Source organism: Rhinolophus hipposideros, assembly GCF_964194185.1.
Source record: "Rhinolophus hipposideros genome assembly, chromosome: X".
NCBI classification, from domain to species: domain Eukaryota; kingdom Metazoa; phylum Chordata; class Mammalia; order Chiroptera; family Rhinolophidae; genus Rhinolophus; species Rhinolophus hipposideros.
In genome coordinates this window covers 117769319-117785359 of record NC_138046.1, presented here as the reverse complement: position 1 = coordinate 117785359, position 16041 = coordinate 117769319, and the positions used below count along the sequence as shown (strand labels likewise).

The 16041-nt window shown below is 39.0% G+C and overlaps 1 protein-coding gene across 3 annotated transcripts in view; it reads right to left on the bottom strand.

Moving 5' to 3' along the window:
* PIR (pirin) overlaps window positions 1-16041 on the bottom strand; it is a 91545-nt gene that overhangs the window by 29949 nt on the left and 45555 nt on the right. For all 3 annotated transcript variants that reach the window (XM_081043608.1, XM_081043609.1, XM_081043610.1), the window contains one exon: window positions 5399-5483. In XM_081043608.1, coding sequence (XP_080899734.1) covers window positions 5399-5483 — 85 coding nt within the window. The remainder of the gene's footprint in view (window positions 1-5398; window positions 5484-16041) is intronic.

Sequence of the window (16041 nt, the reverse complement as noted above, 5' to 3'; positions counted from 1 at the left end):
TCCCGGATGGCTCAGTTGGTTGGAGTGTATCCTGTCAACCACAAGGTTGCCGGTTGGACTCCCACCAAGGGACAGTGGGCTGTGTCCCCTGCAACTAGCAACAGCAACTGGACCTGGAGCTGAGCTGCGCCCTCCACAACTAAGACTGAAAGGACAACAACTTGAAGCTGAACGGCACCCTCCACAACTAAGATTGGAAGGACAACAACTTGACTTTGAAAAAAATTCCTGGAAGTACACACTGTTCCCCAATAAATTCCTGTTGCCCTTCCCCAATAAAATCTTTAAAAAGAAAAAAGATCTGTTTCAACATGTCCTAATGTGATTTACTGAGTAGCTACTGTATGTATGGCATTAAAATCTACTTTCTAAAAAAAGCGTTTTGAAGCATTTATTTCTTCCCCCAACCCCAAGCTTTGTTAACATATAATTGATGTGGCTCCTTTCTTCTTTCCCCTTCAAGGTAAACATGGAAGCAAAAATATGTATATTAATATTCAAGAGAGTACATTAGTTTCCTATTGTTGCTGTAACCAACTGCCACACACTTGGTGGCTTAAAACAACAAAATTTTATTATCTTACAGTTCTAGAGGTCAGATGTCCAAAAATGGGTCTCAAAGGTCTAAAATCAAGGTGTCAGCAGGGCACCATTCCTTCTGGAGGCTTTTGGGGAGAATTTGTTTCCTTGCCTTTTCCAGCTTCTAGAGTCTACCCCTATTCCTTAGCTTGTGACTCCTTCCATTTAAAACCGAGCAATTGTATCATTCTGACCTCTGCTTTTAAGGTCATCTCTCTCTCTCTTTCTCGCTCTCTCACTCCTGTCTCCCCCATTCCTTTATTCAGATCCTTATGATTACATTGGGCCAACCTGGATTATGCAGGCTAATCTCCCCATCTCAAGATCATTTTGTCACATCTACAACATCCCTTTACATATTTGCAGGTTCCAGGGTGTGGGGACAGAGCTCCAGAGAGCAGTTTCCAGGCTCTCAGCCTTACATAGAAAGGTGCTGGCTCAGGTAGTAGATGGCCATCAGCTGTGACTAGTTGACCATGGGCTGTTACCGGTTAGCCATTAGCCACTGATATAACTGCCGTGGCTAAGCTAGCAAGGTGTGGGGTGGCGTGGCATGGGGGAGTGTGGATTGCGATTACAGTTAGCAAATGAGGTTGGTTGGCAGAGAAGCGGACAGAAGATTGTGGATAGTGCGGCTCCTGCTTCCTGTGTTTCCAGCCCAGCCGCCAGTGAGAATATAGTGGTGTGACTCCCCTATCTATGGCTCTGTGGGTGTTCCTTTTTGGCCTCACCATGTCCTGCGTTCTTGTGTGGGGAGCGGGAGCAGAGACCCCACATGACACCCTGCATGACACAGGGATTAGGACGTAGCTATCTTGGCATAGCCATTATTCTACTAACCACAGAGGGGTAGGTGATATGATTTCTAAAGAAACTTTGTTGATTCATGTACACATACTTTACAGTTAAAAGTTGGGGGATGCGAAAAAGGTTTACATCATTAAGTTTTTCCATAACATAGCAATCCTCCATTTTTAACATTTCAGATCATGCTTTTAAATACCTAGTAATAGAGGTACTGTGAAGGAAGATGGGGAAAACAGTGGCTGTTCAGGGCCAAATTCTGATGTAGTCAGTCAGAAGACAAAGGGGACATGATTGAAAGAAAGAAGGAAGGAAGGAGAGAGAGAGAGAGAGAGAGAGAGAGAGAGAGATTGAGAAAGAAGAAAAGAAAACAACTACTTACTCTTATTTTAGCCAAGAACTAACATGAAAAACGTGTGGCCAATGTGAAAAGAATCTGGTACTGTCAGAGACTTGACAAATTGGATTCTTTGTAAGTGAAGCACCGTGCAGTGCTATTCCTGATACTAACTGCCTTCCAAATCATCACTGCATGAAACATCTGTTTTCTGCAAGATTAGCACAACTCCACAGAACCATGCCTTACCCAGAGGAAATAAAAAAGATGGTAAAAATTGATTCCAATACTATTTGCAGGAAGGAATTCAGATAAAACCTAGCCTGATTCATGAGAAATGTTACCAGTGTCCCTTAACTGGACGTCCCTTGGGAAATAGGCATTTTGCTGCATCAGGGATGGCATGGTGCAGTAAATGCCTGTTTCTATCCCATTCATTTGGTAATGATACAATGAAGTCAACATTAAATTAGTGAGACGGCAAAGCTTATGCCAAAAGCCAAACATAACCCAGACAGTCACGTCAAGTCTATTTACCATAAGAAAACAATCAAAATACAACAAACAAAACATGTCCAGAACCTAGCCAGGGGCCAACACATTTCAAGGAATATTGATGCAGCAAAGCACACAAATATAATTAATGTAGACAGTCCTTGGATTTTATAATGGAATTTGACCTGGAAAGGTGGTTTTTAGGGGGAAAAAAAAAGACAAAGGGTGACCTTGACTTGAATGACCTGATAATAAAATTTACACAGCATAATTTTACCAGCTGTTATATATGATCACAGGCAGTCAGAACTATCAAGTCTATAAATAATAAGTACTTTGTAATATCCGAATGAACTGTTTGGTACTGGACAGAGAAGCCTTAACCTTTGGATTTGTCACCTAATACAATGTAAGCATGAATGAATATGCGTGTGTGCGTGTGTGTGTGTGTGTGTGTGTGTCAGAGAGAGAGAGAGGGAGACAGAGAGATAGAGAGAGAACACTATAACTGAAAGTGATGTCTTAGAAAAAACAAGTATTTCTGCTTCACATCTAGGTTTATAAAAGACTTATTTAAAGTGGGTTAACAGTGACTCAATAATAACCATGCATTTCTAAGTTACTTGTTTTTGTATCCCTCTAAAAATGTTTTTGGAAACAAATGTCAGGTTTAAAATTCATAATGATGAAATGATATACAAGTACAGTTTTGTAAAGTGACAGACACACATTCTCTCATGAGGGAACATAGAGCAGTGGCTAAGTGCAAACTTAGAGCAGAAATCAACATGAACCATACACTTAGTGGTGTCCTAGAGAAACTGGCACTCGCATACTCTGCTGATGCAAAGTGTGACTGCCTTTTTGGATTGCAACCTGACAAAACCTTTTCAAATTAAACATGCATATACCTTGTGACCATCCCTGGAAACCAGCTGCATCAAAATAAGTCCCCATATAGAAGGGTACGTGAAGGAGGATGTGCACTGCAGACCCGTATGCAGTAACCAAGCACAACGAACAAAGGGAGTGCCTACTGACAGGAAATAGCTAAATGCACTGCAGCCAACCCACGGCCCAGAATACCACCATTAAAGAGAGCCACGCAAGCAGACTGAGAAGGATTTCCATGAGGTATAGTTTGGTCAAAAAGGCAAGATGCAAAAATGTACTTATGAGTCCGTTGAAAAGCTTAGAATGGCTAAAATGACTAAGAAACAACCACAGCCTAAGAGAGACATGGAACAATCAACCTCAAGTACCAAAAGAAAGAACATGAAGGCTCCCAATCCAGCCAGGACCAGAAGTGGTCGCAAGGTACAGATGACAACTCCAAACGTAAAAGGATCCCTTCAAATGAGTTTTACTAAAAAAGGCTCCAAAAAAACTACCAAACCTAAAAGAAAGCCTAAGAAATCTAGAGGAACAACACTCTTCAGTCAGTATCACAGGATGAACGAGACCCTGAATCGAAATAAGCCAGTGCAGAACAAAAAGAAGATGAAGAAGTCCGTGACTTCAAGGAACCTCCAGGGCATCCAGTAACTTCAGAGCAAGAACACAGACCTCAGAACACTCTGCAGTCCCCAAGGTCTGGTGGCTGAGAAATGGTCAACTGTGTAAACATTGAATTTTCCAACAGTGTACCCTGATGGTAATTAAAATCGAGCTGTTACAAAAAAAAAATGTACTTATGATTCCATTTTTCTAAAACAATGACAAAATAACTCTGTATGTGTGTATTTACATATACATATATGTCAGTGTAGAAAAGTAAGTGTGGAGGAAAACACAGCAAAATCTAATCAAAGAACATATCTGGGATTTCTCCTAGATCTGGGATATATAGAGAAGGTACTGTGATGGGCGGATAAAAGAGGAAAAGGTACTGGCGGGATGCAAACTCAAAAGAGAAAAAAGTTAAAGCATATGTGCTATCACACTTATTGTTATAAAAATTGTGTATAAGGGTACACATACAAGATGTGATCAAACAATACGGTAAATGTTTGAATAAAAAAATTTATTATAGCAAAAGACACGTTACCATTAAGCCCCCTCAAAATATTCCCCCTCACTTTGAACACTTATCCCATCATTCCTGCCACTTTCTGAAGCAGTTCTGGAAGTCCTCTTTTGTGAGTGTCTTTACTTTATCCTCCTCCATCATGACAATGCTCCGTGTCACACATCACTTCTGGTACAGCAATTTGTCAAATAAAAACATTACGGTGTGCTCATGCACTTGATTCTCTGGCTCTGGCACTGTGCGACTTCTGGCTCTTCCCCAAAGTCAAACATTTTGAATCAATTCAGGACATCGAGGTAGCCATGACAGCGCAACTAAAGCCACTCATGAAAGAGGACTTCCAGAACTGCTTCAGAAAGTGGCAAGAGCGATGGGATAAATGTATTTGAAGCGGGGGGGGGGGTTGGTAAGGGGGGAGTATTTTGAGGGGCCTTAATCACAATGTGTCTTTTACTGTAATAAATTTTTTATTGAAACATTCACTGTATTTTGTGATCACACCTGATATGTTTAAGTGATTTAAAAAACTTTTCAGTACTTAAAAATAGCCAGAATGAAAGAAAGAAAAAAGAACAAAATAATGGGTCCAAGATTGATGCCTCATGATTTCCAGCATAATCACTTTTTTAAAAACTAAAATTGGCCTTAAATGCTTGGGAGTTTTCTAAGCATTATTTGTATTTAAATGTCAACTTAAAGGAAAAGTCTTCTATAGCAATACCTTTATTCAAGAGATGATGTATCACAATCCAGGACGTACTTGTTCATAAGTAACAAGGTTGGAATTTGCCTCCAGGAGCACTGCGAGTCAACATGGGCCAAGCAGTTGGGAGACATGTGTAAAAGTCCTGCCTTGTCCAGCAAGTCTGTACAAGGCTTTGCCAAGAAGCTCATATGTTGGGCCTTAATGTTCACACCTGTAAAATGAGGGAGGTGGCCCAGACAGTCCAGCCAGCACATTCTATGAATTCTTCCTGATTTTCCTAATTTGAAAGGCCCAGCAGTATTTGCTAATTTAGCCATAATTAAACCTAAACTAAGTGCACAGAACTTTGTGCTGAGGTTCAGAAACCAGCACATTCCAGAGAAAGTGGCCCTTTGTCTGTCTGTCTGTTTTTCCTGAAATGATCACTAAATACCAGAACCCATCATACCTTTAGGAACAGGCTGGGAATGTTTTGCTCCTTGGTCCAATTTGAAATCCAAATATAAGGTTGGTGTGCGAGTGTAAATCTTGGACTGAAAAGAAAAAGGAAACCATCAGCATCTTTCCAAGAATAAGGTTCTTCTTTACTTCAGCTAGGCTCTTTTGTGATTGGTCCCGGGCCTGCATCCATTGTATTTACAACTTCTCCTTGGAAAGTGCAGTTAAAGTAGCAGGAGGGGTATGGATGGGCTGCCAATACAGCAGCTTCTTAAGGGGTTTGGTCTAAAAGTTAGCCCTCCTAACTTCACAATATGGTTGACAAGCTAATTTCAGGATGACAGCTATCTCCCCACAATCACTTCTCAAATACAGTCCGATGCTAATAGTTTACTGGCCAATAGTTGTTCCAATTTCCTCACTTCCAGTCTTCCACTTGATATGGAAGGTCATCTCACATCCAAAAGTATGTTTCTTCCCCAAGTCTCAATAAAGCCATGCCCATTTTGCAATTCAACAAAAGTGGCTTGTAAATATTATTTGTTCTAACTCGGTCCTTTTATGCAAAAAAAAGGTGGACTACCACTGCTGGTTTGAAAAAGCCATGACTCCACATGTCATGTGGAAGTCCACATGTCGGGGAAAGGCAAACTTCCGCAGGATTTTCCATTGTACACAGTGGCTTTAATTCTGTCAACAGGTAAGCAGACTTTGTAATTCGATATGATACCATTCTGAATTACTGGCATAGATCAAAATGCAAGGGATGATTACGATTGCTATAAACTTGATGATGCCTCATTGTTTATCACAAAATCCCAGTGGTTCTGTTTTACTTTCTTAAACTTAAAATATACACAAAAATGAAAAAGCACATAATGCCGGATTTGGCAAGGATGTGGAGTAACTGGAACTTTCATACACTGCTGGCAGGACTATAACTTGGTATAAACACTTTAGAAAACTGCTTGGCAGTACATAGTACTGATGAATATGGGCATAATCTGTGACCAAGCATTCCAACTCAGAAGAGTATCCCCAACAGAAATGTTCACCTAAAGACAAGTTTATGAACCTTAATAGTGACATTGTCAAAAACAGACAAAAACTGGGAATAGTCCAAATGTCTTTAATGATAGGATGGATAAATGAATCATAATATACTTAAAAAATGGAATACTACACAGCAAGGAGAATGAATGAACCCAACTATGTACAACAAGTCAAATGAATCTCACAAGCATAATTTTGAGCAAATGAGGTTAGATACATATACCACTGATTCCATTTCTATAAAGTTCAAAACTAAGCCAAACTAATCTGTGGTGTCAGAAGTGAGAAATGTGGTCACCTTGGGAAGGTTAGCAACCGGAAGAGGTTCCAAAGGGGACTTCTGGGGCCTGACAATGTATTGTTTCTTGACCTGGCTTCTGGTTTCATGGAAGCATTCACTTGGTGAAAATTCTCTGAGCTATAGACTTGATTTGTTTACTTTTCTGTTTATATGTTGTATTTTATTTGTTTAATTTTTTTCTTTACTTTTTAAATTACAGTTGACGTTTAATATTATTTTATATTAGTTTCTGGTGTACAGCATAGTGGTTAGACATTCACATAACTTATGTGAATCCCCCCAATTAGTCTACTACCCACCTGGCACTATACACAGTTATTACAATATTATTGACTATATTCTCTATGCTGTACTTTACATCCCCATGACTATTTTATAACTGCCAATTTGTATTTCTTAATCCCCTCACCTTTTCACCCAGCTCCCCAACGCCCCTCTCATCTGGCAACCATCAGTTTGTTCTCTGTATCTATGTGTCTGTTTCTGTTTTGTTTGTTCATTTATTTTGTTCTTTAGATTCCACATATAAGTGAGATCATACAGTATTTGTCTTTCTCAGTCTGACTTATTTCATTTAGTACAATACCCTCTAGGTCCATCCATGTTGTTGCAAATGGTAAGATTTCATTCTTTTTTATGGCCGAGTAATATTCCATTGTATGTATGTACTACATTTTTTATATGTTACATTTTAATAAAAAAACTCATATTCATTAAAACATGCATGTGTAAATAGACTAAAAGAGAGAATCCAGAGCCCAGAATTATTGACTATCCTTCATAAAAGCATCCTTTTGCAGAGATTAATTATGTAAACTCCACAAGGACATGGACCTTTTTGCCTTTTTCACCCAGGTCCAACCCACAGTGCCTGTCACATAGTAGGTGCTCAATAAATATTTATTGAATGATGTTCCCTATTGTATAAAACCCCATGTATAATAATAAATATATTTACAGTATACAGAGGGTATTTATCAACATCTTTACCTACATGTAGCAAAATGCCTCTTTTCAGAATGGGCGATTTGATATGGTCAAAGTTTATGTCTGTATATTAAATTTTGGAATACAGAATTGTAAATAATGCTATCGGAAGATTGTTCCCTTTCCTATGAATGTTTTGGACTTCAAGTAGTCTGGTAGGTGGTGTTACATGGCTTAGAAGATCAAGCTACATCAATAGAGCTTCAAAGACCAGAAAAGGAAATTCCTTTATGCACACATAAATGAAACCAGAAAGACCCGTGGCATCAGGTGCAGCCTGAGGCCAAAGATTCACAATCAATCTAAAGAGCTGGAAACATACGTAACACAAGGGCAGCACCCGTGGGACGCAGCAGCAGATTCTCTAGGATCATTAGATTTGTAAGGTACCATATGGAAAGAATCTGGTTTTGTCTGATGAAGCCTTCTAAGATTACCTCTAAAAAGATCAAGGGTAAATGTCACATAATACCAGATGCCTCCTCTGTCTGGGCAATATTTTGCTCTCTTCCAGAAAAAGAATTCCTGTTTGGTTTAAGCATCTTTCTTAACCTTTGCCTCAGACAAATGCAGTATCCCTGCCTACAGTGAAGACATCAGTTACCAAAAGGCTCTTGGCTTCATTTTTACTAGAATTCTCCCAGAATGTAGTCATTAAAATAACCTTGAACTGGAAACCAGGAGTCTTTGATACAAGGATCACTTATCCTGCTGACTAGCAAAGCACTTGTCTTCTTCGGGGCTTAGTTCACTCATCTGAAAATCTCATGTTGGGACTCACTGATGTCGCAGTCTATTTCTGGTTCTGAAATTCTGAGTCAGAAAAATCGATGTTTTCCTCTACATTTTCGTTTTTCAAATTCCCTTCCAATTTCTCAGACTGGAGCTGTAGGGAAGTGAGATGAGGCTGGGTAAAGGGAGGGTAACTAGGGCCGTGAGGAATGATCAGCTCACTCTATTCTTGCCCTCAAATGCAGTCACCAGTCTTGCCCTCTAAGCTAGTCCTGCCTCTAGCTTCTCAACCTAATCGTATTGTCCAAAAAATAGTAACTTGTATCTATTAATATGGAGACTGTATCTACATAATAGATACACATGTGAGTGCACACAGAATTCTGTACTTATGTATTCACTCATAAAATTTTAAACAGAAATAAGTGAGAGACGTTCTAACATAACAAAGCCACAAATATATCCTATGTCTTATAGGGTGAAAAGGGCTAAAGGGAAATTTTAAATTCATTTTGAAGGTATTTTTTTCACAACATCAATGTACCTTAAAACAGAATTCTGATTCTAACAACTTTTTTTGTACTGAAAATCAGATCAATGAAGGTGTTAACGCAATACATGTCTTGAATAATCAACTACCCAAAACTTAAACATATATATATATGTGTATATATATATGTGTGTGTGTGTGTGTGTGTGTGTGTGTGTGTGTATATATGTATATATATATAACTCTATTCCAATAAACCCATAATGAGATAAAACTCAATTTGGAAGCTATTTCCATGAGTGTGTGTGTAGGTGTATGTATATACACAAACATACAGGTACTCACATATAGTTTTTGAAAATCAGGTAGTGTTTTTTTTTTCAATTTTGGTAATTCTGCTAAAATAGCAAATGTAAATTATATTCATTTAACTCAAGGATGATAGCCAGCCTCAAATACACTTTGAGCAAACCTGGATTTAATTTTTCTATTACACACTGTCAGTTTGCAACCATCAACAAATATCTTCATTAGGCACACTCTTTCCTGTGTCCTGGGGTTTTTTTGTTTTTTAATGCATAGTATTAAACTATCAACAGACCCTCTAAATAGAATGAGAATTTAATTAAACCAATTGTTCTTTTTTTGGTTAAAACTTAGCTATCAGCGTATATATTTTCACAGGATTAAAATAAATTGGTCAATAACAGCCTAAGATAAAACATTCCTCTTCAGATCTGTTTCAGCACAAACAGAACTAATGCCCATCAATTCCATCAGCAACATTCTTTTTCCTCGTCTCTGTTTTGGTCTTAATAGTATATGCACGGGGACTAAAATCCGAAGCTATTCCTCTTTTGTCTTTCTTCTCATTTCATAATTCTCTGTTAAAAGTATTTAGAAAACTTATCTTAAAGGTTTTAGTCTGTAATGGCTTAAAATCTTACAGTTCAAATATCAAGTAGGCAAACTTCTAGAAGGTAAATAACGTAACTATTCATGAGGTTAAGGGTAAATTTTGGCTAACCTACAACAACAGGAGTGCTACCAAATCCAGACAAGCCTTGTCTCTTTTTCTCTATAAATATGTCAGAATTAAACCCTTAATGAGCCTAAGACACCACTCCAATAATGACCGCAAAACAACCAAGACCAAACAGGGTCTACAAAACTACTTCCTTCCGGAGCTCAGCTACCTTCATCTTATACCCTTCAAAGACTTCCCGCTCACCCTGGCTTTTGGTATGATATCCTTGTCAAGCTGGCTTCCTTCCTCTGTTTTTATTCATCAATGTGATCTTAATGAGGAGGTGAAATCATTTCCACATGGAGCCATGTGGCTTACAAACATTTTCCCAGAGCATGCTATGTTGGTTGCTGTGTGTGAGCATGGCAAAGGAGCTATCTTCCATTTTGCCACTGCTCCTTTCATAATTAAGGGCCACCCATTTATCCCTGCATGCTGTTAATTTTGCCACCATGCTGGCCTTCCCTAAAAGCAAGTGGCAGCAATTTGCCACGTCAGAGCTGTAATAAATGCTTTCACATTTCTTTATGGGAACTATTTCAAAGACCCTTTATGATTTAGTGATTTTTCAGGAAATGCACTCAAATTCTCAATTTTACTATGTTGCTTAAGCAAATTATTCTAAGTAACTGTGCTAACAAGTGTGAATCCTCAATATTTGATAAGAGAAACAGTGTTTCTACCTATTCCTGGACCCTCACCCTCATATTGGATCACCTCCCCTAATGTCGAACATTATGTTTGATGGTTTTTCTCATTTGCATCATTGCTAACTTATGATGTATATATTTGCACATAAATCTTTGACCACATTTCTATTTTATTCCTTCACAATGAAATTTTGGGACTAAAAGTCTAGAAATTTTAAAGACTCTTGATATATCCGTAGGTTTATGGCTAAATGCAATGTGGCCAAAAGCAACCGGTCAACATGATCATAGGATTGATTGAACAGCAATTCTGAACATGTCTACTGCTAGTCATTGGTTTTCCTAGTCTTGGTAATTTGCTACACCACAGGGCAGTTTTCAACTCATCATGTGCTCTAAATATTGTTTTTCGCTATCTAATCCCTTATTGTTGGATTAGATTCCAACAAATCCCCTATTGTTGCACATTTTGGCTTTTCCCCCCAATATATCCCTGCCACAAACATAGTAGGAAAGGATTAATTGCTGGGAAAAAAGTAACGGAAAAGAGGATGTACCCAAGAATCTGAAAATATGGATGAAAACAAAAAAATAAGGAAAAAAGCTTAACCTAAAAAAACAGTTTAAAGGCACCGTCTCCACAGTACAAATACCAATGTGTGGACAACCATTGTCTGGCAGTGTTTGTTTTTGAACAAAAAATCAGTTTGGCCAATTGTTTTACTAACTGACTTGCTTTCATCCAAATTGTTTTTTTTTTTGTCAAATCACTCGGTAACTACCTGTAAAAAGTACCCATCTTCATCAAAATGTTGACCATCTAATTTTTTTTAAATCTTAGCTAATTTAAGAATCAGAAATTGATTATCTCTTTAATCTTTTAATTTGAATATTAGTTTGGGTGATACAATTATTTTTAATTTACCAAATACTATTAAATATTATTAATATGAGAATAACAATAGCTAAATATATTAAGTGCTTAGTATGTACCAGGTGTTATTCTAGGTGCTTCATGTGTATTAATTAGGCCACTTGTACTTCCCTTTTTATAAGCTATCTGCTCATTAACCTAGTTAAGTTTTCATTCATTATTAATTAACTCCTTTATTTGAGCAATACTGATAGACAGCCGGTAGTATGCTAGTCATTGGATATGTATATTCATTAATAGATCTGCTCAGGCTTTGTAGAGTTTACTTTCTAGTGACAGAGACAATTTAACAAATTAAATATAAAATCATACGGGCTATAAAAGAAATAGATAGGATACAGGGGGGATGGAAGGCCTTGAATGAGAAGAGCTGCGGGTAAGAAGTTTCTGGGCAAAGGAAGGAGCATAGCATGTGCAAACGCCTGGAACAGTGAAGACCCTGGAGGACTCAGAAACCAGAGGAGAGCAACATGCAGACACAAAGAAGTTGCTGGAGAAATTGCCATGAGATGAGTTTAGAGAATTAGAAAAGACCCAGTCAGGTGTAGACCAAAGTAAGGTATTTGGGATTTCTTTAAACTACAATGGGAACACATTGATCCAATTTTTATCTTATGTCTTGAGCTTTTATCTATGTCTTGAGCTACTATGTGGAGAACTGGAAAGGAGTAAGGAGAGGAGAGAGGAGCCCCCTGAAGAGGCTGCTGCAGTGGGCCTGGCGAGGGCTGGGCAGGGGATGGGAGAGAGGTAGATAGATTTATTAATAAAATCTATTTGGGAAACAGAAAGGTTTTGCTAATGGACTAGATGTGGGTGGGGGAGGAAAAGGAATAAGGATGACTGCCACGTGTCTACATGAACAGTGAGTGACGGTGCCATTCATTCACTAAGATGGAGAAGACTGGAAGGGAAACAAATTTTCCTTTGTTTGTTGTCAGAACAGGCAGGAGAAGGGGGAGTAAGACTTCAACTTTTGCTATTTAAAATCTGACATGCCTGGGAACCACGCAAATGATGTGAAGTAGGGCAAGTACACAGAGCTCAGAGGTGAGGATTGTGCTGTGAATATAAATGTGGGAGTTACAAGACTATAAATGACATCTAAATCTATGGGATGGATAAGGTCACCTAGAGAGATGCTATTCAATGATAGAGAAGACTTAGGACTGAGATCTAGGGAACTTGAGCATTTAGGGGTCTGGGGTAGAGGAAAAGGCACCTCCCAAAGAAAGGAAACTGAGAAGGAGCAAAGGAGTATCCAGAGATACAAGAATGCATTATCTCAGAGGCCAAAGGAAGGAGAGAAGGTGCAGAGAAGGAAGAAGCATGGAAAGGAAGTAACGTGAGGAAGAGAAAAAAAAGACTTTTGGGTTTGGCCACATGGAAGTCAGTGGTGATTCAGTGCACTGATGGGGTGCATGCCAGGCTGAGAGCCTAGAAGGGGCGGGAAAGTAGAGACAACATGTGCAGGCATATCTTTCATGAAGTATGGACTCTGGGAGGGAGCAGAGAACTGGGGGTAGGGGTCAAGAGTTGGGCACGTTTCTTATCAATTTATGAGATGCATTGTTGTTTTTTAAAATAAATTAAGGCTATTAGCCTTTAATAGTATCTGTTGTAAAAATCTCCCAGTTTATTTCTGGCCTTTAATTTCATTTACAGCATTTCTGACATGGGTCAGATTTGTCAGCCTTTCCCTTTCAATGCTTTTTAAACTTAGAAAGTCTCTCTCCATCCAAAGATGACATTAAATATCTGCCTATATTTATCTAGTTCAACATTTTTAACATTTCATTATTTGATCTATGTCAAATTTATTTTATTATTACTGGTGAGATCATGAGATAAACTAGTTTCATTTCATGAATAGTTATCCAGTGGTCCCAGATGACTTAGTCTTCCCTTTTCCCCAGTTGATAACAACCTTCTTCATCATTATTAAGTTTGCATATACACTTGGGTCTATTTCAGGTAGGTTCTCTTTCTGTCAATCATAAGGAAGAGCCACAATGGAGAAAACTTCACTAATTAGCTATGGAGCCCCAACTAATAGATCTACTCATAAGGAGTTCTTGTCATCATCTAGTACATCTCCCACAGGGTTTCCCAATCTCCTCAGCTTCCTTCTACCACTTTCCCACTCTCATGGTCTGCTGGGCTTTGCATTGGGGAGACAACCCATCAGCACAGACCCATTCTCCCCACCACTTACACCTTCACACACGCTAAAGAAATTTACTGCCACATCCTTTGGCCACTGCGTGGAGAACCTTATCTTTCTCTTTCCTGTGGAGATCTTAAGGCTTTAAGGAAATTAAAAGTAGATTTACCACATTATTTAAAGCAAACTTCCAACTCTCACTGTTTAGAATAGGCTGATGCTCTTCAAGGAAATGATAAGTCTTCTGTCCCTAATCCAAAGCACTCTGATATCTGAATTCTTGATTATTTTAAAGAATTCTGATAAGAAGTGGGAGAGATTAGTTTATATCTGCAGTGGGAAGGATTAAAACCTTGTAATCATATTTTTGACATATACATGAAGTGCTACACAAAGAAAAAACAAGAAACTCTTAGGCAAAATGCCAATGACTCTGCATAGGGTGAGAGAGTGGGCCAACATTTTTAACTTCAGTCAACCATAAAGGATTGTGGAAAATCTTGAGCATCAAACTGTCCAGCTGACCAAGAATTTTGCATGTAGCTGAAGTATGCTACAGTCTAGTGTCTACAGCATCTTTTTTCAAGCAGCACATTAATCAACAGTAACATTCTAGTCCCTCTCCTTTTTTTTAGGGGAGAGGCAGTGAGGAAAGAAAAGCTAAGGGAAGGGAATGTCACCATCCTGAAATTTGACCATAGACATGTTCATTGTGAAACTGGACTTTGATTTCTTCACCTTTGAGTCAGCATTCTTGACTGAAGTTGGGTTATAGACGTTCTCATTTTTTTGAAAATTAAAAACAGAGAAAGCACAAATGCTCCTCTCTTATATAACCAATCCATCCATAATCCTACAAAGGCTACAGTACAATAAAACTACAAATAACCCCCAACTATGCCAACAGGGAGCCTTCCTATCCCTTATCACCCATCCATGGGTAACATGTTCCAAGGCGGAGTGAGAAAATCTATTAACCAGTGCTAGAATATTCTTCACAGGATTTCATAACATTTTAAATCTCTACTAGTCACATTTGGTATTTACTGAGATGTTTTTATGAGTTCTTGCGAGAAAGTGTGTTGAGATTGAGAAACTATTTGGCAAAGATAAGGTTTCATAGAGCTCTGGGGACTGACACCTTTGTGTAGATATGATTAAGAGGAAATTTATTATGACCACAGGGCTTCTCCTTTGTGATTGTTTCAGGACATTCTGATGTTGTCAGGGGTGTCTCCTTGTATAGATACGTGCCTGGGGGTACTCTTTTGGTGTAGAAAGTTTCATTCTTTCTACATTCTTTCTTTCCTCATTCTGAAGCTCCCTTCCATGAAAATGAGCTAAAGCATTCCCAAACTGGAGAGAGAGACACACTCAGCAAGTTTATGTACAAGGGCTGCCTGGTGTGATAAGGCAAGGGTGCTGTCAAATAAAATGGGGCAAAATTAGGAAACCTGAGTTTAGGTCTAGGTTCCTTCCGCAATGAGCTGTGTGACCTTGGGAAAGACTTTTTGCGTAATTGGGTTGCAGCATTCTCATCTGCAAAGTGGTGGAGCTGGCCAGCTGATCTCTCACGTCTATGGCTGCCTAACATTCTGATTCCAATGGGAGTGCCAGAAGAAAAAGGAAAAGTAGGTCTTGGTTGGCTCGGAAAAGCATCTCCTACTATCAGGAATTCTAGACTTGTGCTACCCTAAGGACTTTGTTCAGATCCTAATACTCCGTTACAGCAATTGAAGAGGTAAATAAATGGAAAGTTTCCTGTCCAACTATTATATAAACGGGCCAGAGACGGCCCCTGGGTATTAGGCAAAAATGGCCCCCTGTTGTTTACTTCTTTACAGCAGGCTAGGATCTTTAGCCCAAAGCCCGCTGCTGTCCTACTCAAATTCTCACACATCCAATTGTTTTAAATATATTGCAAATAAACATATTTTAGCCATTTTGAGTCTACCTACTTGCATACCTTGTGAAACTGCTCAACATCTGTTAGTCATAAATAACAAATCCTGCAGCTATAAAAGACCCCAAACTGCTGCTGCCTTTTGGAGCTCTCTGACCCAGAGACCCTCCACATTGTTGCTGAGCGACATCACCTAGACAGGTAAGCCCCCTCTGATTTCCCCAACTCCCCTGTGAAGGTCCTTGCCTGATTCCCCTTCTGGGTGGTGGCCTGACACAACTATTCTGGAAGGTCTCCAACTATGAGGGACTTCCCTTATCAGGCAAGCCTGTCCAAGAACCGCCCAAATGTGTTATGTTACCGCCTCTCATGAGATCGTCTTCTCCTTGATCAATCTCCAAATCCCTAAACTTAC